The sequence below is a fragment of the Sprattus sprattus genome (assembly GCF_963457725.1).
Source record: "Sprattus sprattus genome assembly, chromosome: 6".
Classification (NCBI taxonomy): domain Eukaryota; kingdom Metazoa; phylum Chordata; class Actinopteri; order Clupeiformes; family Clupeidae; genus Sprattus; species Sprattus sprattus.
The window spans coordinates 21,182,655-21,205,154 of NC_137925.1; the positions used below are offsets into that span (position 1 = coordinate 21,182,655).

At 44.3% G+C, this 22,500-nt stretch overlaps 1 protein-coding gene across 1 annotated transcript in view; it reads left to right on the forward strand.

The window, feature by feature from the left end:
* Nucleotides 1–22,500, forward strand: part of LOC308367330 (teneurin-2-like) — a gene marked incomplete at both ends in the record, with an annotated part of 270,735 nt that overhangs the window by 2,181 nt on the left and 246,054 nt on the right. The window contains 1 exon segment of the mRNA XM_080841219.1: nucleotides 20,025–20,318. Within this exon segment, the coding sequence (XP_080697345.1) occupies nucleotides 20,025–20,318 (294 nt within the window).

The window sequence follows — 22,500 nt, forward strand, 5'->3', positions numbered from 1 at the left end:
GACGTGCTGCAAATGCTGTCTGGCTCTTGTCATTTCATCTGTTAGGTCTCTATTTATTCTCTTCGCTACTCATAGCTATCTCCCATGCAGAGGCATTTGACCTTAACAGAGCAGAGAGGCACGAATCTTATGAATGACTCTGGAAGGTTGGAGATGCAGGAGTGGCACAGTTGCATACATGAAGGCGAGGAAGTCTCAGCACAGCCTGGGTGACATCCAGTCAACGCTGTACAGAAAGATCCTGTGAAGCGCTGGCGGTGGGCACCTCGTCTCCGACTAGCTGCATGGCAGCAGCGGCGGGCGGAGGGTGGCGAAACCTGCGAGTGACAGATTGATGCATCTGCCCGCTCAGCCACTTACGTCGGCCACGGCTCAGCGGCCACAGATGTAACCGTGGGAGGTGTTGCCAGGGGAGACTTGCGGTGTTGCCCGCGCCATATGTGGCAGCTCTCGGAGGATGCTGACGAATCCAAAGGCTTCAGTTTGTCTCTGCATATCCAGACGAAACCACTTCAGACATTTTGGGGACATTTTTAAACTGTTGAAAGGTTAAACATTTTTGTGCAGTGACGTTTTGTTTTTAAACTTTTCTCCATCTTGAACACTGCTAGATACACATTGTGCTTTTTGAAAAAGAAACTACATTTTCATCAAAAATTCGTCATTGTTAGTTTTGCACATGAGCTAGATGCCAAGCCAAATTTTCATTTTTACACTTTGAAATAAATATTGATCACCTTACTTTTTGTCCAACAGAGCCCGAGATTAAATCTTCCGCGACACTCACCCAGGTGAAAATGAATTTCTTAACTCAGCGTTGTCAGACCCGTGAGTGGCATTGAAATGTGGCAGCCGGTACCAACGCCAATCATGTTCCCGAAGCTTAAAACTCCACTAAGCAGTGTAAAAGAGAGGGATCCATACTGGGCGGAGGCAATATTGAGTCCTTTATTGAATCGTCCATCTGCCCTGTCTCTGCTGCTGTGGTTGCTGGTTCTTTGGCCTGTCTGAAGTTGTCTGGCCACTGGGTCCTTGCTGGGATGGAGTTTGGACTGGTTATCGAGGCTGCTCCATGCTGCAGGAGCTCCATCGATCAGCTCCAGCTCAAGCTGTTGCCCCGCCAGTGATAGTGAGGCTTAACCTGGGCTGGGTCCCTGATTGACAGCTGGTCTCTGACTTGAGGGTGGGAGATTAGACTGTGGCAGAACACTACCACCACCAGGTGGCTGTTCTTTCTTCAAGATGGTCAGAGATCCACAAGTTAAGGCCATGAAAAGGCCACGTTTAATCGGAATCCCACGATCATCTTTTTAAAAGTGTTTCAATTCAATTCAATTCAATTCAATTTTATTTGTATAGCGCCATTACAATACAATTGCCTCTAGGCGCTTAACAGAGCCCAGAGCCTAAATGTTTCTGTTGTCTAAGTCCCTTCCTCACACGGAATCCTCATCAATGCAAGATGAAAAAAATCAAATTACTATTCACACTTAGACGACATTCTTAACCAATGTCTGTGTGTCTCATTCAATCTCATGTGAAACAGCATGTTACAGAATACTGAGTGCTGTCATGGCGGTTAACCTCCATATCCTTTGCTTGCGGAGCCATCTTAACAGTTGCTACGAATTTGCCGTATTAACAAACAGCGGCTCCTATTCCCTCACTACGCCAAAACAGCATATTAGAATCAACATCACGGCTTTAAGTGGGAATGACTTACATCTGTTTCACTGGACAGATTGAGAGAAAAGTGACCGTGTAAACAGTCTGGCTTGCACCTTTATTGAGAAATTGGGTGTTTATCGTAGTCAAGGATGCTTCCTTGATAGGATAGGTCCTTCTGAGTTCTTCCGAGTTAGATCCTTCAGAGGCTAGGCAAGACTATTTCCTAGCATTCAGATAAAAAAACAATAGAACAGTCTAGCGAGTGTGCAGATGTGTGTCATTTAAAATGTCATGCTACTTTATTTTTTTACAGGCCCTGGTACATAGGATTGTTGGTGCTTTAAGAATGCAGAGGATACTCCAACTGTGTCTCTGGAAATTCCCTGAATGAAGGACTCGGTAGAATTCAAAGGATGCTAGACATCAGAACAGTCCTTCGGCGGGATTCAATGACGTAGCATCCTTGAAACGCAGCCGCCAAGGACCAGTCAACCACTGTACCCACCCTGTGCCTACATCACGTTCATTTTGATTTCTGAAGTTTGTTGTGTGAAACTAACCAATTAAGCTCTATTTGTATTTCCTGCTCAGGGCTCCAGAAGCATTAGAATGATGTTGAGTAGTTCTCCAGACCTGTGTCACATTGCACACATCGCTATTCACTCTCCCGTCTGTAGTATTCAAAGAAGGCCTATACTGGCCACTATTGCTTAGGTCAATAGCCTATTGAGGCAGTATTGTTTCTGCACCTAAGTGTTCTTAAGGGTCAATAAATAAATTATCATACTGTTGAGCCAATGTTTGTGGACACATTGCGATTCGGCTGAAGTGGCCTTTTTTTAACAAACTCAAATCTAGTCACCGTACGTATAGTAAACCGTGATATATACCGTAACTGTGATATAATACTACAAATACCGTGATAAAAGATTTTGGCCATATCGTCCACCCCTACTCTCCCGTCTGTGGTATTATTCAGGCTTTAAATAGAATGTTTGTGTTGGTCTTTCTCTTTGAAATGAGTTAAATGGAGCCAGTTTGACTGCCCAAGGTCCTGTGGCAGGACACATTTTACTCTCATTTTTCTCTATCTCTCCTTTTTATATGCACACACACACACACACACACACACACACACACACACACACACACACACACACACACACACACACACACACACACACACACAGAGACACACACACACACACACACACACACACACACACACACACACACACACACACACACACACACACACAGAGAGACACACACACACACACACACACACACACACACACACACACACACACACACTATCTCTTCCTTCGTTACACACATGCATTAAGCTTTCTGTTTTGATGTGGAATTGGCTGTCAGGTCACACATTTTACTTATTGTTTAATCCTGTTGATTCTGTGTGCTGTTGGGGTATCACAATAAATCTGGGCTTCTGAAGATCAAAGGCAAAAAAACAGAAGCTGGAGGGTATTAAAAATAAATGACGGAAATTAAATGTGCTCCCTCTCTCCTCTCTTCTGCTCTCTCACTCCCCACTCTCTCCTTTCTCTCCCTCTCCTTCTCTCCTGCTCCTCCTCCTTCCCTCTTACGCACACACTCAGGCACGCATGCACACACACACAAATTATTAAAATACTTGGTATACTGTTTACTCTTTTTGCTTAGGTGACTTTCTGTAGAATCCACCCATGACATTGCCATGATGACCAATAAAAAGATCACTGAATACACTTCACTGAAGACTAGACCCCTTAATTTCTCCATCCTCCAGATAAAAAAACTCATGTCAGATAATACCACTATATCTTCTCTATAAAAAACATCCTATAGCAACACAACAGCACAAAGCCATACTCAGAAAGACAAAACATACCTAAGATCTAGCCACACTCAGAAAGATATAACATACCTAAGATCTAGCCACACTCAGAAGGACATAACATACCTAAGATCTAGCCACACTCAGAAGGACACAACATACCTAAGATATAGCCACACTCAGAAGGACATAACATACCTAAGATCTAGCCACACTCAGAAAGACATAACATACCTAAGATCTAGCCACACGCAGAAAGATATAACATACCTATGATTTATCCAGATTCAAAAAGCAGCTATCCCTGAATGGAGAGACATGCCTGAGGACAGCATGTGTAGCCAGCAGTTGGCCAGTCTGATTTTATAGTAATAGTTCTGATTAAAGGGCTATTATCCATGCTTCTTTCCCAGCTGGTACGTGATCTGGACAATTGTCTCATCAAACTACCTATGTCCCCCTGGGCTAAATTGCACTGTGAGTTGGGTTTTTTTCCTTCTTTTTTTTCACTCCCTCTCTCTCTCTCTCTCTCTCCCCACTTGTTTCGCTCTCTCCTTCTCTGCTTTATACTCTTTCTCTCTCTCTTTGCTGTACTTGTTTCTCTCTCTTTTCTTTCTTTCTCTCTGCCCCCCCTCTTTTTGTCTCAGTTGCTCTGACCTTACTTGCTTCTCTCTCTCTTGCTCTCCCTCTTTCTCACCCCCTCTCTCTCCCTCTCCCTCTCTCTCCCGCTCTCTTCACCCTCTCTCTCCTCCTCCCCTGCCTCCCACTCCCCCCTCTCTTCTCCCTCTTTCTCCCCCCACCTCTCTTCTCCCTCTCTCTCCTCCTCCCCTGCCTCTCTCTCTCCCCCCACCTCTCTTCTCCCTCTCTCTCCTCATCCCCTGCCTCTCTCTCTCCCCCCACCTCTCTTCTCCCTCTCTCTCCTCATCCCCTGCCTCTCTCTCTCCCCCCACCTCTCTTCTCCCTTTCTCTCCTCATCCCCTGCCTCTCTCTCCCCCCCCCACCTCTCTTCTCCCTTTCTCTCCTCCTCCCCTGCCTCTTGCGCTCTGCTCAGCAGAAAGCAGTCACGCTGTCACCTGTTCATTGGTGGGTAAAGAGTGTGCCCCGCTGAACCTGGGGCTGCCTTTGTGTTTTGGCGGTTGGCATGAGGTGGCTGCTGTTTGTCACGCCTCAGAGGCCTGGCGGACCCCTCCGTACGTGTGTGGGTGTGTATATGCAGTTGTGTGTGTGAGTGTTTATATATGTGTGTGTGTGTGTGTGTGTGTGTGTGTGTGTGTGTGTGTGTGTGTGTGTGCGGGTGTGTGGGTTTTCACAAGTGTGTGCGCGTGCATTTGTGTGTGTGTGCGTTTGTGTGTGGCTGCGTGTGTGTGTGTGTGTGGGGGGGGGGGGGGGGGGGTGTGTTGGTTCGGAGGGAGGGGGCACACTCCACTGTGCACCCGGGTAAAAGGGCGGCCAGCAGAGTGCTCTGAATGCCGATCGGGCATTTATTTTTTCCTTTATTCCTCCTTTCTTTTTTCTTCCATTTTCTCCTCTGTCCCTCTACGCCCTCTGTTGCTTTTTCTTCTATCCTTTCCACCCTAGCTGTCACCCTATTGTCAACTATTCCTCTCTTTTAATTGTATTCCTCTTATTATCTTTGCATTCCTCTTCTCCCTTCCACCCGAGAAGCAAAACACTGCGGTCATGACTATGCCCACCAAAAAAAAATTGAGATTCTTCTCTCAGAAATGAAAACACAAGCGAGCGTTTAACCTCTTTTGATGTCCGTCCCAGAGGAGGACTGACTGTTCTGAGCGATGAGGGGGGCCCACTGAGGAGGGAGATAGATGAGAAGCAAACAGGCCAATGGGCAGCCTCCCTAACCCAGCCAGCCTGGAGCCTGTGGTGTCGCCTCTCGCTCGCCATCAGCTCGGGGCACGCTCAATTGAAGCCATCTTTCTGGGCCGATGTCACACTAAGAGTTAAGCTGTCTCTCTCAACTGTGGATGTCCTGAGTGCTGTCCACCAGGTCTCTTTTTCTTTTTGTCCTCTTTTCTGATGAAGTGGGAAGGATAAGATGCAGCTTTGTTCCCTGTTTAGACAGGGTGTGGCTTTTTATGCAAGGGTAGGGCCTACGCTTAATGAAGTGTGCCCATGGGTCCAATGACTGAAGGGGACCGTGGAGGGGAGAGTACTTAATACTTGTACTACAGGCTTAGTGTGCATCTTCATGTAGGCAGCTCTGTAATTCTAGTCAGTTAATGAACGGTCTTGGATGTTGAATTAGAAAACAAAAAAAATGAAAACTATAAATCCTCTCATTAGCTTATGTGGCATGAGTTGTTGTGATTTGTGCCTGAAACGTTTTTCTTTCTTTTTTTTTAGTTTTTATGCGTTTAGTCTTATGTTTAGTGCGGTGTTATCGGCTTGTTTACCCATTTCCTGTACATGAACTTTAAAAGAAATGCTTTCAGCAAATACAAGCCCATGACAAAACAATTGTATATTTGTCAGCATTAGTCTTTGTCATGCTAAGATCAGAGCCCAGCGAATACATTTCATCTGTATCACACACAATTATCCAGACTAAAAAAGGCGCCATGATGGTGGACCCATCAAATGACTAATTGGTTCTTGGTGGACTCCTAGTTTGAATATACCGAAAGTCTCTGGAAGCCTCGGGGCATTTGGTGACTACAAAGCAGCCCCAGCCTTCTCCATGTAATTGACAGTGACACAGGTCTGTGCGGACTGCTGAAAGGAAGTGAATAAATAAGTCAGCCCTCTGATCCGTGATTATATTCCAGCTGAGAGACCATTGCAGTGCTTCCTGCGAACTGTAGGCCGTGATCTCTCCCAGGCCTACCCAGGAGCATATGCTGAGACCTGGTAGGCGAGGTGTTGCAGACTGACGACCCCCCCCCCCCCACCACCCAACATACGCACACACTTCCCATGGTTCTGTGGTTATTTCTGTCTTTGCAATTAAAAAGGTGTGGGTTGACCTTGCAATGGGAATGGGCTCTTCTGAGAGGGTCCTTGTGGGACTGTGAGTACCCTGTTATGAGTCCTCATAGTGCTCAGTGCCGGCTCCAGCCTTAAATGCTGTCTTAATGATGTGCATGGAGCTCACTGGAGAGGGGCAGCAGTGTGACGGGTGTGAAGCCTTACCAGACTCCAGTTTCCACAGTGTCAACCCTTACAATTCACACGGTGACACCATGAGGATGCACATAAAGAACACACACACACACACATAAATTAAGACACACACTTGTATGTGTTTGCAGACACACACATACACACATACACATACACATACACATACACATACACATACACATACACATACACATACACAAACACACAGAACCTCACATGTACACTCACATGTACACACACATGTACACACACACACACACACACACACACACACACACACACACACACACACACACACACACACACACACACACACACACACACACACACACACACACACACACACACACACACAAACATACACACGCACACTCACACTCACTCAAACTCATGTATACACACACATGCACGATCTCACACGTACACGCAGGGTAAATTCACACCCTCTTCCATCCCCACACGTTTGTTGGAGGTGATGTTGCCGTGGAGTGGGGAGGACGAGGAGGAGGAGGAGGACGAGGGTGGGAATTGGCTGTCCTGGCTGTGAATTTGCATGCTAATGGTGCAGATTAGCACATATCCGTCTGAATTCGCCAAGCACCTAATGGTTGTAGCATGATTTTAAACTTGGCATAAAATAAATGACCTTGGTTTGTGACTTCCGTTGCTAATTAGTGTTGGATAACACTTCAGTTGAACCCTCTGTTATGACGCTTAGAATCATATTGTAAATATGTCATGACAGATGTCATACACTATCAAATGTTTTAAAAAAGGTGTTTATCTCCAGTGATGGTCTGACAGCTTATTACTATTTGTATATGCTCAGAGGCCTGTTATCATATATTATAATGATATATTATTGCCCATTATGGCAACATGACTGTCACATCACAACGCATCTGCCCTTATATATTTATGGTATGGTTATTCAAGTAAATCATTATATGCAGTAGGCACAAGCAGCAATTCACCACAGTAGTTGTCCTGAGACTTCAAACTCTCCAATGGTTGTGTGAGGGGATGTTCTCTGCAAGCCTTCACCGATTCTCATCATGAGCAGAGCCTGAGGGGGTGTGCGCAAGACCTTTCTCCAAACATCCTCCACGAGCCTCACGCTGTAAGTTTTAATTTATGTGAAACACTGCGAACATAACATGGTGCACATTACTCATGCGACGCTCACACACAGTGTGTTCGCTCTCCTAATTGGTTGGAAGCATCTGAGCACGGCCAATGGCAGTGGATGTTCATTTGCCAAAGCCGCCTGTGCCCTTGCGATGGCAGGGTGGCGCGGGGGGGGGGGGGGAGGAGGGGGTAGGGCTAGAACAGGGCTCGGGCAGTGATCAGTGGGGAGACGAAGCCAGCTGCGTAATTTCATTAATGGCTTCACAATCCCACAATCCCTCTCACAGTGCTGTGCCATGGAGGCATACCCAGCATGCTGACCTTCATGTCTGTCCTCGCAGCTTTGCCTCCCATCTCTGTGTTTCTGCTCCTACCATCATCTTCTCATGGGCTCTACTGGGCCCCACGGCCACGCAATCACATAGGTGTGTGAAGGAGCTGACTCACAGTCAGAAACAGACTCAGACACACTTGTGAAAATGGCAACATATAAAGGTAGTCACACACATTCACATACGCACAAATCGAAGTCGTTTAAAAGAAACAAAAATCATAGGGCTGTCAGACTTTGAACAGCCATCCATCTAAAGAGTGAAAGAGTGAAAGTTATTTATTCATTTTAAAGATTTTAAAAACACTTTTCGTTCAAACAATCCATTCCAATCTGACATCGTCTTTTAGCATAATACATAATTTGTTATGGCGTCTAAAATTATAAATCACAATTTCTGAACATAGGTAACATTACACCTTGGAAACAATGGACTTCTACTGTCATGACCAGAGAGAGCAAGCATATATGCCCTTACATGTTTATGATGCTGTTATTTCAGTATTATGCAGGGTTCATAGCATTTTTATAATGTGGTTAGGACAGTCTTATGCAGGATTCATAGCATGTTTATTAGGGATGAGAACCTTTACGATTTTAACGATTCCGGTTCCTTATCGATTCCTGCTTATCGATTCGATTCCTTATCGATTCTCTTATCGATTCTTATTGGGTAAGGGGTGAAAAAAGAGCACAAACGGGTTTTTTACATTAATGTTCTTTTATATACATTTCTAGAATGCTGCACACACCATAAACAGAATGTTTACATAAATAACCTTAAAAAACTTTTATTAAAAAACAGACATTCTTGCCACTAAATATAAAACAACAATATTTAAATGCATATGTGGTGAGAGTGTCAACTCTAAAGCTATACATTGACATTGCAGAGCACTGTTGATTGCTATTTCACTCATCTATACTAGATGAGTGTATGAGTGAATGAGTGAAATAGCAAACAACCCCTATACAACCCTTCCTCTGCTACCTACTGATCTTTCTTTTCCAGAGCAGATATACCTCAGGAAATGTCTCATAATTGTTGGAACATTACAATGCATCCAGGTTTAGTTTAAGTCCAATCTAAACCCCTCCCTCATTGCACTCTTGAGATAAACGAAATCTGGCAATAAAATGGCACTAACAAAATCGTTGAATTGTCTGATCTGACATGAAGCCCTTGTTATTGAGTAAACTGAAGGACTGTATATTTTCTTGTAGGTTGCTTGGTTGTATGGCTAATTGCGAACTATTATGCTTAACGCTTCTAATAGCAATGTAGAACCCACTACAAACACAATAACGTACTGAAACATACTTACTTGTATCATGCACACAATGCCTCACATACGTATTTGAACAAAGATGATTCGCAAACTAGGCACTCAGTATATTTAAAACTTAACTATTGCTGCCACTGAATTGAAAGAGAAACGTATCCATATCTCGGGAGCTGCACGCGTTGCTAGGCAACTTTTGCGAGTCTTTTGCGTTTCATCCCTGACTTACCAAGCAAGGTAAAGTCCTCAAAATGTTTTATCATAACGGTGTTACTCGTGTGTTATCAGCAAACTTTCTAGAACCAACAGAGGGGAGGCAAGCACTGCCTCTGCCTCAAGCCAACGGCTGAAAATAGAAGATTCTACAGCTAAGCTAGCCTACGTTATATGACAATGTCCAACATCGCCCATTCTGTTAAGCAATTAAATGCTAAGTTTAGTTATGGTTAACACGACAACGCAAACGTTTGCTGATAACACACGAGTAACACCGTTATGATAAAACGTTTTGAGGAGTTTACCTTGGTAAGTTAGGGATGAAGCGCCGTCGTTAGTTAGTCAAAAACATGACAATCTTGTAATTTAATACCATGTTGTGTGCTCAAGTGCTTATTCATAGTAGATGTACCTCCTCCCTTTGACGAAATACATGTTTTACAGACGTTACAAGTGACCATGTTTGCATTTGTTCGAGTGAAATAAAGCCACACTTTAGATCGCTTCTGTCTAGTTGCCATTTCTGCTGCGGTCTGATTTTTTAAAGGAAGAGTTCGCGCATGCGCAAACGGCACAGAGGTCCGTTTACAGACCCGGTTTTGAATTTGGCTAACGATTCCAAAGATTCGGCTCATTAGGAACCGGTTCTAAACAAGAACCGGGTTTCGGTTCCCATCCCTAATGTTTATAATGTGGTTAAGACAGTCTTATTAAGGGTTCATAATATGTTAATGATGTGGTTGAGACAGTCTTATGCAGAGTTCATAACATGTTTATGATGTTGATATGACAGTCTTATGCAGGGTTTATAACCAGTTTTTTGATGTTATGTCAGTCTTATGCAGGGTTCAAGTTTAGTGTCCACCTCCTGCCACTTTCTTCTTATTCTTATTCAATGTCAATCCCTTCCTGGCACAAAGCATTGGCCCCTCCACTCTTTTTTTATTTCCTGCTTATGTGGCTGTTGCTTTGAAGTGTTTATCTGGCAGTGCACAGAAACACAAGAGGACTCAGCCCCAAATGCATGTCCAAGAGCTTAATCTGCTCTCCAGCCCCCAACCACACCAGACACACACACACACACACACACACACACACACACACACACACACACACACACACACACACACACACACACGCCCAGATCTCAGTGCCACCACTGCAGAGAGAGCACAGGTTACAGATATGTCTCCCTCTTATCTCTTTTTATCCTTCTTTCTTTCGTTCGATTTATTCATCCCTCTTTATTTCTGTCTTTCTTTCTTTTTCCAGATTGTTTTCCAATATGTCGTCTCCTTCGTCTCTTTCCTCAGTGATTCCCAGCACCTGAGTTTTTTTTTTGCACTGTTGTATCTTTAATGTTCTTTTCACTTTTTCTTTCTCAGTTCTTGCACCAGATTTCTCTTTCTCCTCCTCAGGCTTTCACACCTCGGCCTCCTCCCCATTCATGTTCCCCATCACACCTCTCTCTCATGAGCACTGAGGGCCCTTGTTTCCCTCCCACTTCATCAGATACACACGGATGTTGCGTTTTGTTTGTGTGTGATGCATGCTGTCCTCTCCCACGCAACATGCAGCCGATCCGTCCTCCCGTGCATCGCTCATGTTGTCCCTGGAAGATTGAAAAACTCCAGCCTACCTCTCAGGTTGGGCAGGAAAGACAGAGCAGAGAAAGTGTGCCTAGTCTCAATACACACCCATGGACACGCATTCAAGGGATGGCAAAAACAACATTAGAAAATACAATAAAAGTAAACCATTGACACAAAAACTGAAAAAAAGCATAGGTAACAGTGGATATAACTGTGTGTTACCGCTTTGCATTGACCAAGCCACCTCTGAATATATGTGAACAAAATCAGCAAACACGTTTCCCTTAGACGCAGCGGATCCCCTCATTCTTTGCCCCCCACAGCAGATCAATCCCTCTGATTGGCCGTTGCTTTCCCCCTACAGCAGAGCGCTCCCTGTGATTGGCCTTTGCTTGCCCACTACAGCAGATCCCTCCTTGTGATTGGCCTTTGCTGCCTGGATACAAGAACCTCGCCCGCCCTCCTCCTGCTGAGGGGTACTTTTGTTCCAATGCGCCCATTCTTTGATTCTTGATTCATTCATTCATAGGACATTTCAAATGCAATAAAAGGAAAATGGGCACCCTGATATTTCACCCTCCCGTGTACACTTCTGTATGTTCTCTCCAGGCCCTGGTAATTGTGAGCTATTTGACAGACATAGCCCACTCATAGTGAAGCACTTTGTAATCTCCTGGCAAAAAAAAGCAAGCTTACAATAATGGACTTTTATTGCGGACTTCGAAGGGGAAGGAGGTGTAGTGAGGCCATGTTGTTTTTGCCTTAAAAAAAGGCCACGGGAGCACTTAAAGGGTGAAGGCCTTTCAGACCCTTTTCCGGTCTTTTGAGAGTGAAGATTTATTTGCTGTTCTTCTTTAAAAAAGTTTTCTTAACTTTTCTTCTGCTGCTTTATTTTGCAATGCCCCTGTAATTGTATTATTCTTGACCATGTAAAGCACCAGTTACACAATGTGTAATCGAACAGTTGTTTCTCTTCACTTACACTGTGTCAAAACCTTAAACCAAATACTAACTCTAACTCTCACTCTCAAGGCTTTGAATACCATTAAACTACTATGTTATAACTCAGTATAAAATATAGTACATAGTATACTTATATTTCAACGAGGCACATTATCTTTACTTGAATATCTTTACTTTACTCCACTCTTATCTTTTGTTAAGATTTTTTATTTTTTTTTTATTTTGAAGAGCTGGGGAGTGGGATCGGAAAATTACAGTGGGTCGGATTCGAAGCCGTGTCCCTGTGGGCGTTCAAGCCCATATTTGGTTGGGGCTACTGCTTGCGCCACAGTGCCCCCCAATATCCATCTTTATACTTTCATATATTGCTAGCAAGCACAATAAAAACAAGCATAAACTAGATAGCAGGTTCTGACCCTTGTAACTTTGTAACTTTGGAGTGTTTGGGTTGAGGTGTACGGCCTGACTGTGAGGCGTGCGGCTGGTCTCTGAGCCTCCCATAGAGTCCAGCACGGAGAGGCATCAGGATTCACAAGACTCTAATGAAGCAGCCGTTGTTAATCAGAGGCTGGTGGTCGAGACAAATCTAGTGCACACCTGCTGTTATGGGACACCAGAAACTAGAGCACATTAGCTGGCAGGATGGTCTTTGTGCATATACACACACACGTACACACTCACTCACATATGCGTGCACACACATGCTGATACTCACACACACACACGCGCGCACGCACGCACACACGCACGCACGCTTGCACGCACGCACGCTTACAGTTCTCCTTTATTTAGCCATGCTCCTGTTCTTTCCTCTTTTTACTTATTCACTTGTTTTCCTCTCTCCTAGAAATTGTGCCAGACTGTTTTTTTTTCTTAGGCTCTTGTTTCTCTCAATTCTTTCTTTCATCACTGCCATCGTTCTCTGTCTCTTCTCTTTTTCTCTCTCCATCTGTTAGGGGCTTTTCGCCGGATGCTTTCATAAGGTGTTTGATGAAAAGAGAGGGGGAAGGGGGGGTGGTAGAGGCAGAGGGATGGAGGGTGCTCCTGAGCTCTCCTGAGTCCTGTTATGGTCCTTCACTCAATTACTTAGCTTGGGCTGCTCTCGTTTCAGTTTCCCTCCTATCAGGGGCTCTGAGCTCTCTTTATGCCTGACATAGGGGGCGATAGGCTCGCAGGTTATCAAAGAACATGTATTTTCAATTTTTTTAATGAGACTCTATTTAAAATAACGCATTTTTATTAAATACTTTATACTTGAAATCCTCTATCTCTCTGATGATTGAAGTCTGAAAGTCCCTCAGCTGTCAGTATTGACTGATTTGGTGTGAAATGTTTTTGAATAAATGTTTCTGAAAAATCTGTCTCACACACACTCTCTTCCTGTCTCTCTTATTTATTCATACCTATGGCCATGAGGGCTCCATAAATGTACCTTCGGCATCAGCCCTACAAAGGGAGTCGTTAATTCAGTCCCTCTTGCCAGACCTCGGAAATAAATCTACTGTTCAGACCTTCGGAAAGGGCCTTGTGTCTGAACATCAGAGTTCTTTCTCCTTACACTCCTTGTTTATACCATGAGGAAATAAATATACTCAGAGTGAACGTCAGAGTCCCTACTCCTTACACTCCCTGTGTATGCCATGAGGAAATAAATATACTCAGAGTGAACATCAGAGTCCCTACTCCTTACACTCCCTGTGTATGCCATGAGGAAATAAATATACTCAGAGTGAACATCAGAGTCCCTACTCCTTACACTCCCTGTGTATGCCATGAGGAAATAAATATACTCAGAGCGCCATGGCCAAATGAAGATCCCTTTTCAATTGCAAATCTTTCGCTTAGTTTTTCTCTGTAGGTTTGCAAAGATTTATTGGTGTCACTTTATTCAGTCCATCTGGCTTTCCTGTGGAGGAGCAAGAGCTTGTGGGACTTGTAGTACAGAAGGAATGATTCCTGTTGTACGGTGTTTCCCGGGATGTGTGTGTGTGTGTGTGTGTGTGTGTGTGTGTGTGTGTGTGTGTGTGTGTGTGTGTGTGTGTGTGTGTGTGTGTGTGTGTGTGTGTGTGTGTGTGTGTGTGTGTGTGTGTGTGTGTGTGTGTGTGTGTGTGTGTGTGTGTGTGGGTGCGTGCGTGCGTGCGTGCGTGCGTGCGTGCGTGTGTGGGGGGGGTTGGGTCTTAGGCATGCTCTGCAGGAGTGTGTGAATTTGTGTGTGTGTGTTTGGGAGGAAAAAAAAGGGAAGACTTTTGATTTTGCCTGCCTTTGCCTCAGTTTGCTCCCATCTGGCTGTGCTTTGAATTTATAAACATGAGAGGGGACACAGGATGGAAGACGTCTACACAGCTTGCGGAGCGACACCTTACTTCCGTGATCCGTCCCGCTGGTCCTACGGTGAGCGGGCCGCTGCCGAGGGAAGCCATTAATACTCTGGTGGATGTCTTACTCGTTCTCCACCGATGCCTTCCTTCCATTTGTATCCTCTCCTCCACTCCAGAGAGAGGTCAATGATGGACCTCTGGTTGGAATTTTGTGTGTATTTACATTTTTCAAGCAAACAATAAAAACAGAAAATGCATTTCCAATGATTGCACCACTTTATCTAAAGCAAATCCTTGTGTTTGGCATGAGGTATAAGTCAGATGGAGACACGGAGACAGAAAAACAAGTCTTTTTGTACTGCCTTTCAAACCGACCTAATCAAGCCAGATGAGAGCTTGGAGGGAAGCGCACATGAGCAGAGGTTATGATCCCTTTCAGGGAAATAATGCTCGTCATTCTTCCCTCCATCCTTTGGTAGAGGTGTTGGACAGGGGAGGCGGAGGGGTGGAGAGGGAGGGAAGTTTCTCCGGAGAGCAGCGTAGACGTAGCCCTGGATAAAAGCCGCCTTTGTTGCTGACACTTCTGGACTATATTGACAAAAATATCACGCTTCAATTTTTTAGCTTTGTGAGATTTCTTTTTTATTCTGCAGATTCAAGGCTACACTCCCATTATGTGCAATTGCAGGTGTGCTAAGTGCAAGGGTGCAAAGTGCACTGGCAAGACATACACCCAACTTTCTCTCTAAGATAATGGATCAGTCTTTTGTCCATGTGTGCTTCTCTGTTTCTCTCTTGGTTTGTGTGTGTGTGTGTGTGTGTGTGTGTGTGTGTGTGTGTGTGTGTGTGTGTGTGTGTGTGTGTAAATGTTTACGTGTGCATGTGTATATGTGAATCAGCATGACACTCTTTCTTAACATACATCACTCCCATACTTTTTCCAGTGGGAAAAAAACATTGATTGTTCCAGGGCTTTAATACTGACACATTGTGTGTGTGTGTGTGTGTGTGTGCGTGTGTGTGTGTGTGTGCGTGTGCGTGTGTGTGTTTGTGCTTGTGTGTATGTGTAACTTTGTCTGGGCACAACAAATTAGTGAATTCAGCCAAAATCATTAATCTGTTCCTATTGTTGACATAAGTAGTTGTCTTTGATCCAAACACTATTCAGGACTAAAGAAGCCATTTTATTGTTTCCCTTCCTGACTCAGTCTGCGTGGATGTCTCTCCAATAATCCTGCGCTATTTCCTCTCAGGTATGCTACGGTTACACCTGTAGAATAGACTTGTCTGTGCTAGCCCAGCGTTAGCTCAATGGTAGTGACACTGTGTTTGGTAGAACTGTGTGAGCTTACAGTTATGTTGGTGTTCTAGCCACTGTTGGCGCTTGTGGTGTCGTGTAGAATCATGTAGATTAATTGCCCTATAAGTCACATGCATTAAAGCTGAATGAATAGATAGGTGTATAATATACACATATACATGTTTAGAAGAGTGTAAAGTACAGCACCAGCGTAGAGTGTTGTGTTTAGTAAAGCTACGCACAGAACCATAGTGTAGAGAATTTAATACTGTATTGGCTTACTGGGTAAGCCTAGTCTTTGGGTGGAACCGCTGTCCTGTGGCTGGCAATTGTAAAGATTGAATTTCTGCTTTAATTAAAAAATATTAAAAGAAAAAAACAGTGTTCATATTGCTATCATGAGAAAGTGTTGATAAGTGTTCATATTGCTGAAGGAAAGCGCTATTTGTCCAGGCTTATTTCAGTACAGTTTATTAAGCCATTTTATTGACATATCTACTGAGCAACATAGTCCATTTCATATCTACAAATAATGAGTGCAACCTGATATGAAACTTTGTTGGAAAACAGTCAATATTTTTTTGTACTGCAGTGAAGTATCAAATGTGCAGTTTTACCGGCTTACGGAGATCATGCGTTGAGAAGAGATACAAGTGCAACATCACTGAGAGCGTCCTCACACACCATTTCTGCTCACCTGTGGAGAAATGAAGACGTGTGTGTGTGTGTGTATATGAACAGTGTATATGTGTGTGCAAGGGGACATTTGCATTTCACACCTTTGGCCCAGTAGGTACTCTCCAGATGGTCAAAAGTCTTACCTGTGATTGGTGGCACAATGTCTTGCCCCTCCTCTGAACCCCAACCCCATTGGTCTTGCATGTGTCCTTAGACATAATTTGTTGTTAACTATAATTGTAATTATTGTTATCTATTTATTATTATTATTATTATTATTATTATTATTATTATTATTATTATTATTATTATTATTATTATTATTATTATTATTATTATTATTGTTATTATTATTATTATTGCTGTTGATGTTGTGTTCTTAGGTAGGTTATATATCGATTGTCTAACAGCAATAGATTACACAAAATGCCTCTATTAGAAATTAATGAAATACAGTTAAAGCAGCACAACATAGGAATTTCTAATCTCTAACGAGATGCTAGCGGCTAAACCTAGCGAAACCTGTTGAAATGTGATTACTTTGACATGACAAACTAGTGAGTCAACAACTTTCCTAACACAGTCAAACATCAAGCAAGTGCAACACAAGACAAAGCAAGACCGCAAATAAGTTACTTAGTAGTCCGGCAGAGAGAAGTATCTGGGTGGCTTCCAGGAACCTACACAGCGCAGTAATATGCCTAGGGACCCTGGTATGGCAATGGCACAGAGGCTATTCTCCATATTAAACGTCATTGTATCACCCCATTTTTTGAAGCTGTTATTTTAAGGTAAAATTGCTAATCCTACTCCCTGAAGTACAAGTGCTACCTACTGTTACTTTAAATAGGAATTAATGGACAAATTAGCATTATACATCAATATACAATTGGACATGACATATAACATAATATAATCAGTACCAAGCCTTCCTCAGACCATTTGAAAATGCCAAGCCATCAAGTATCGGCTGTGACCAGGCGGGTTCCTGAAAAATAAATACATCCGCTAAACAGCAGAGTTTGACGGGAATTTACTTTGTCCTTAAACTCCTGGATAATCTTTTCATGCAGTGTATGTTTAGGTGTGTGTGTGTGTGTGTGTGTATGTGTGTGTGTGTGTGTGTGTGTGTGTGTTTGTGTGTGTGTGTGTGTGTGTGTACACACAAGCTTGCATGTTGAGAGCCAGCTGCTCCTCCATTTCTGCTGTCTCAGATCTCCTTTGAGTGAGACGCACCAGACGTTTTCACACAATCCTACACTCAAAGTTTAGCTCTCGACTGTGCTCATCTCAGAGTTAACCCCAGGGGACTGTGCTGATTTCCAACACTTTCACTCCTTTAAAAAAATAAAAACAACAACAGTTAAAACATTAAACTAAATCTCTCTCATTTTAGCTGATTTGGAAGAGATTGCATCCACAATACTGGTTTAATTACCATTTAGGAGAGATTGGTTGTGTATGCTTCTTTTTCTGCCTTGATTGCTTTTTTCCTGCGCTCTGGCTTAATTGGGCCTGCCTTGTGTTTATTGATTCCGTTTGATGTGCCTTAATTTCTGGATGTTATGTAATTATGCAGGGGGTTGTGGCAAAGAGAGTTCCACACTCCGCTGGGTATCAGGCAGGAAACCAAGAAGGCCGGGCCTGTGTGGATCCAATAGAGGCAGGGCTGACAGGAGCATAGTGGGTAAATAGGACTGATTGACAGGCCAGTCAACAGGCAGCTCTCATCCTGTGTGAGTGGAGTTATGTGGAGCTGGTGAAACTTAAACGGACACACGTGGATATTATTTTCTCTCCCTCTCTCTTCCCTTTCCCGCTCTTTTTTGCCTTGGTAAGACGATGAAGTAGGGCGGCCCCCATCCCGGAGATGTCAGCTCGAGGAGGTTTTAGGTGAAACACTGCGTAGTAGGGATGCAAATGATTAATCGACTTTAGATTAATTGTCGATCAAGAGGTTGCTCGATCAAAATGGATTAATCACGATTAATCGCTAGAGGGCGCTAGCGCGAGAGACCGGTTGAAAACAAATGTTCTCTGTGTAATGCGGTATAGGCTAGGTGCACGAACTACTCAGTGTGGGCAGTTTGTTTCCTGTTTAGCCAGGTGTATTTGAACCTGCCGCTATTCTGAATGTAATTAGCGTCTACACGGACCTGGTTAGGTGTTGCACCTAGTGAATCAGCGTTACGATAAAGAAGGACGTGTAGACACTAATTACATTCAGAATAGTGGCAGGTTCAAACACACCTGGCTAAACAGGAAACAAACAGCCCACACTGAGTATTTCGTGCACCTAGCCTATTGAAATACAATAGTTCCACTAGCTCACTCAGTTATCATTTGAACACCGTGCATGCTGCTGTCCTGCATGGCACCACCAGTTCACCTGGTCAACCTAAAATCACAGCTACACTGTATTATTCCTTCTCTCGCTTACTGCCGCGAGTTAAGGCTTATAGTCTTAAAACTCAGGTTAGCTATTAGCTCGTTAGCGGGCTAGCTCACTGAGACTTCATAGAGTTAGCTACCTAGCTCGTTAGCGGGCTAGCTCAACTTGCTATGAATGTGAATATCTCTGTCTACTCCCGCGCTAACGTGTGCCCGCGAGTTTGGCTCATGAGAGTTAGTAAGTAAGTAAGTAAGAGTTGAGTTGGCTATTTAGCTAGATAGCGGACTAGCTCACTCAGGCTTAATGATTAGATACCTAGCTCGTTAGCGGGCTAGCTTACCTTTGCCTGATGGCTTGTCATTAAGAATGTAACTACTCTATCCCTCACTACCTTGAGCGCGAGTTAAACTTCAGAGAGTTGTGTTGGCTATTTAGCTTGTAATAGCCTAGATGCAGTTTCTTCATAATCTATAGGCTCAATAATATTCTGTTTTGCTCTATTTAATTTCTTCTATTCTTTTTTTTTTTTTATGTCTGTTTCAAATGCAAGAACTGAGCCAGTCCATAATTTATTTCTTTTTTTTTAATTAATGAATGGATTTTGTTATACCATAACAAACTTTTCTGCTTTCTTTTCCTAATGCATAATTACTTGAGGAATGTATAATAGAATATAATTATCATAATGTAATGTAATATAATAATAACTCAACTATTTAGCTGATATTTTTAAAGGCCCTATTGAAGCACTGAAACTCAGGTGAAAAACGCCGCTTATCAATTAATCGAAAGTCGATCGGTAAGATTATCAACTAATGATTAATGAATTAATCGATAATTTGCATCCCTACTGCGTAGCCTTCCTACAAGTTGAATCAGAATCACTCTGCTGTCAGTTATGTGAAACCAGAAGCTGTTGATACGAAAATGTTGTCTTGTTCTCTTTGTAAGCTTTTGCATCCTGTTACATTGGTGGGTATCTGCTTGCAAGGTTAGTGGGTGTAGCTGTACAGCTCCAGAAACAGCATGGCCCTGGTGGCAATACACCAAGCTGAAGAAACTCTTCTCTTAAAAAAAAACCTCTTTGGTTACGCCTTTCTGGAGTGTTCCTCCAGTGTTCCTTCTTGATTGCTGGTTAGGTGACCAGGCCTCCCCTCCACGTCTTTGTCTCCATCCGCAGGCAACTTCACTCTGGCTGAGCTGGGCATCTGCGAGCCGCCCCCCGCCCCCCGCCAGAGTGTCTACTGCTCGGACCTGGGCCTGCTGCACCGCGGCTACTCCCTCAGTGCCGGCTCCGACGCCGACTCCGACCCAGAGGGGCCCATCTCGCCGGAGCGCGCCATCCAGCTTTGGAGCGCGGGGGGAGCCGGAGGAGGCCTCAAGTCCCGCCGAAGCTCTGGCCTCTCCAGCCGCGAGAATTCGGCCCTCACGCTCACCGACTCCGAGAATGAGAACAAGTCTGACGACGAGTCAGGTAGGGGGAGAAGGACAACGTGTGTGTGTGTACGTGTGTGTGTGTGTGTGTGTGTGTGTGTGTGTGTGTGTACGTGTGTGAACATTATAAGAACATACTATGACAAAACAACAGCAAACTGCTCAGTTATGTGAAAGATGAAAGAAGACAAAAAAAGAAAAAAAATGTCCACACCCCCTCACACACACACACACACACACACACACACACAATAGGTGAAATGCAAACATTATCTGAAGCACACTGGGTTGATCTCAGGCTAACCACTCAGTACTATCTCAAGATACCTGTCCATGTAATCATGTGTGAGAGAGATTGTGTGAGTGTATGTGACTGTGTGTTTACGTGCTACAGTGAAAAGTGGAGCAGAAGCCTCCGCCATTGAACAACCCACTTACAGCCTGAACAAATCAAGTCACCAACACAAGATCACAGCCCCCTGTAAAGCAATGGCACAGTGTGATGTGTGTGTGGACCCTTCTCATATATCCCATTGCGACCCTGCTTATTTCATTTTCCAGTGTGACAACAACTGAAAGGATCTGAGCACGCTCTTGAAACAGGCACATTTTGTAGGCTGCAATCGGTTACACAATAAGCCTATTCTGCTCGGTGTGTGTGCTGCCTCCAATAGCAATTTGCGCTTGTTTTTCTCACAAAGGCTCTCTGTGGGCCTGAAAGGGCCTCCTTGTGGAGGCTGTCTTTTTGCCTGAAAGGGCCTCCTCGTTGAGGCCACGCTGTGGGCCTGAAAAGGCCTCCTTGTGGAGGTTCTCTGTGTACCTGAAAGGTCCTACTCGTGGAGGCTGTCTTTTTGCCTGAAAGGGCCTCCTCGTTGAGGCCACGCTGTGGGCCTGAAAACGCCTCCTTGTGGAGGTTCTCTGTGTACCTGAAAGGTCCTACTCGTGGAGGCTGTCTTTGTGCCTGAAAGGGCCTCCTCGTGGAGGCCTCGCTGTGGGCCTCATCGTGGAGGCTTGCTGTGGGCCTGAAAGGGCCTCCTTGTGGAGGTTCTCCGTGGGCCTGAAAGGGCCTCTTCGTGGGGGCCTTGCTGTGGGCCTCCTCGTGGAGGCTTGCTGTGGGCCTGAAAGGGCCTCCTTGTGGAGGTTCTTTGTGAGCCTGAAAGGGCCTCCTCGTGGAGGCTCTCCGGGTCTGAAAGGGCCTCCTTGTGGAGGTTCTTTGTGAGCCTGAAAGGGCCTCCTCGTGGAGGCTCTCCGGGTCTGAAAGGGCCTCCTCGTGTAGTATGTATTCTAAGGACAAAAAGGGTGTGTATGAAGTCAACACCGGGGGGCTTTAGGTAAACATAGAAGTCGAGGTGGAAACAAAGTTTCTTCAATGTTCAAATGTAACCCACCCCACCCACATTCCTGGATGTGTTTTGGTTTTGTCCACACCTCTTTTGTTCAGTCAGTGAGCTGTTATAACTTTACATGCTTTTTGTGAGGTGTCTGTTGAAGTTAGTGAAGCGAAATGAAAAGCAAGCTCCTAATTAACTGAGTTCTCGCACAACTGTATCTGCGGCAAAACAGCTCCGTCAGCTGTGAACCTCAACATCAGACAATTGCGTCCCGATGATTTATCAAACTACTCAACGGCTATTAAACACATAAAGAAACACCTTGGAAGGAAGTCACTTTCATCTCGGCGGCTGATAATTGCTTTTCAGCTAATTGCCATGCTAATCTCTTTCTCAGTTTTTGCTAGCATCTTTCAGTATTTCCTCAAGGACGGGGACAAGGACACGTGCATTTGTGTGTGTGTGTGTGTGTGTGTGTGTGTTTGAGTCTGTATGTGTGTGTGTGTGTGTGTGTGTGTGTGTGTGTGTGTGTGTGTGTGTGTGTGTGTGTGTGTGTGTGTGTGTGTGTGTGTGTGTGTGTGTGTGTGTGTGTTTGAGTCTGTATGTGTGTGTGAGAGAGATATCCAGAAATGGAGAGAAAGAAAGAGAAAGAAAGAGACAGCCTGTTGGTTTCCAGTCTATTGCTCTGCGGACTGCCAGTGGCTAATTGTACAGTCTTTCAGGAAAAGCTGCCTCTTATGGACAGCAGTGTGATGAGAAAACCCTCATTTGTGTTTTTCCTCAAACCACACTGTCTGGACACAGTAATTAGACCACCACTTTGGACCATGGGGAGCAAAGATCTCGTCGGAATGAAAAACAGGTGTTGACGATAGAGCCAATTAATTAGTC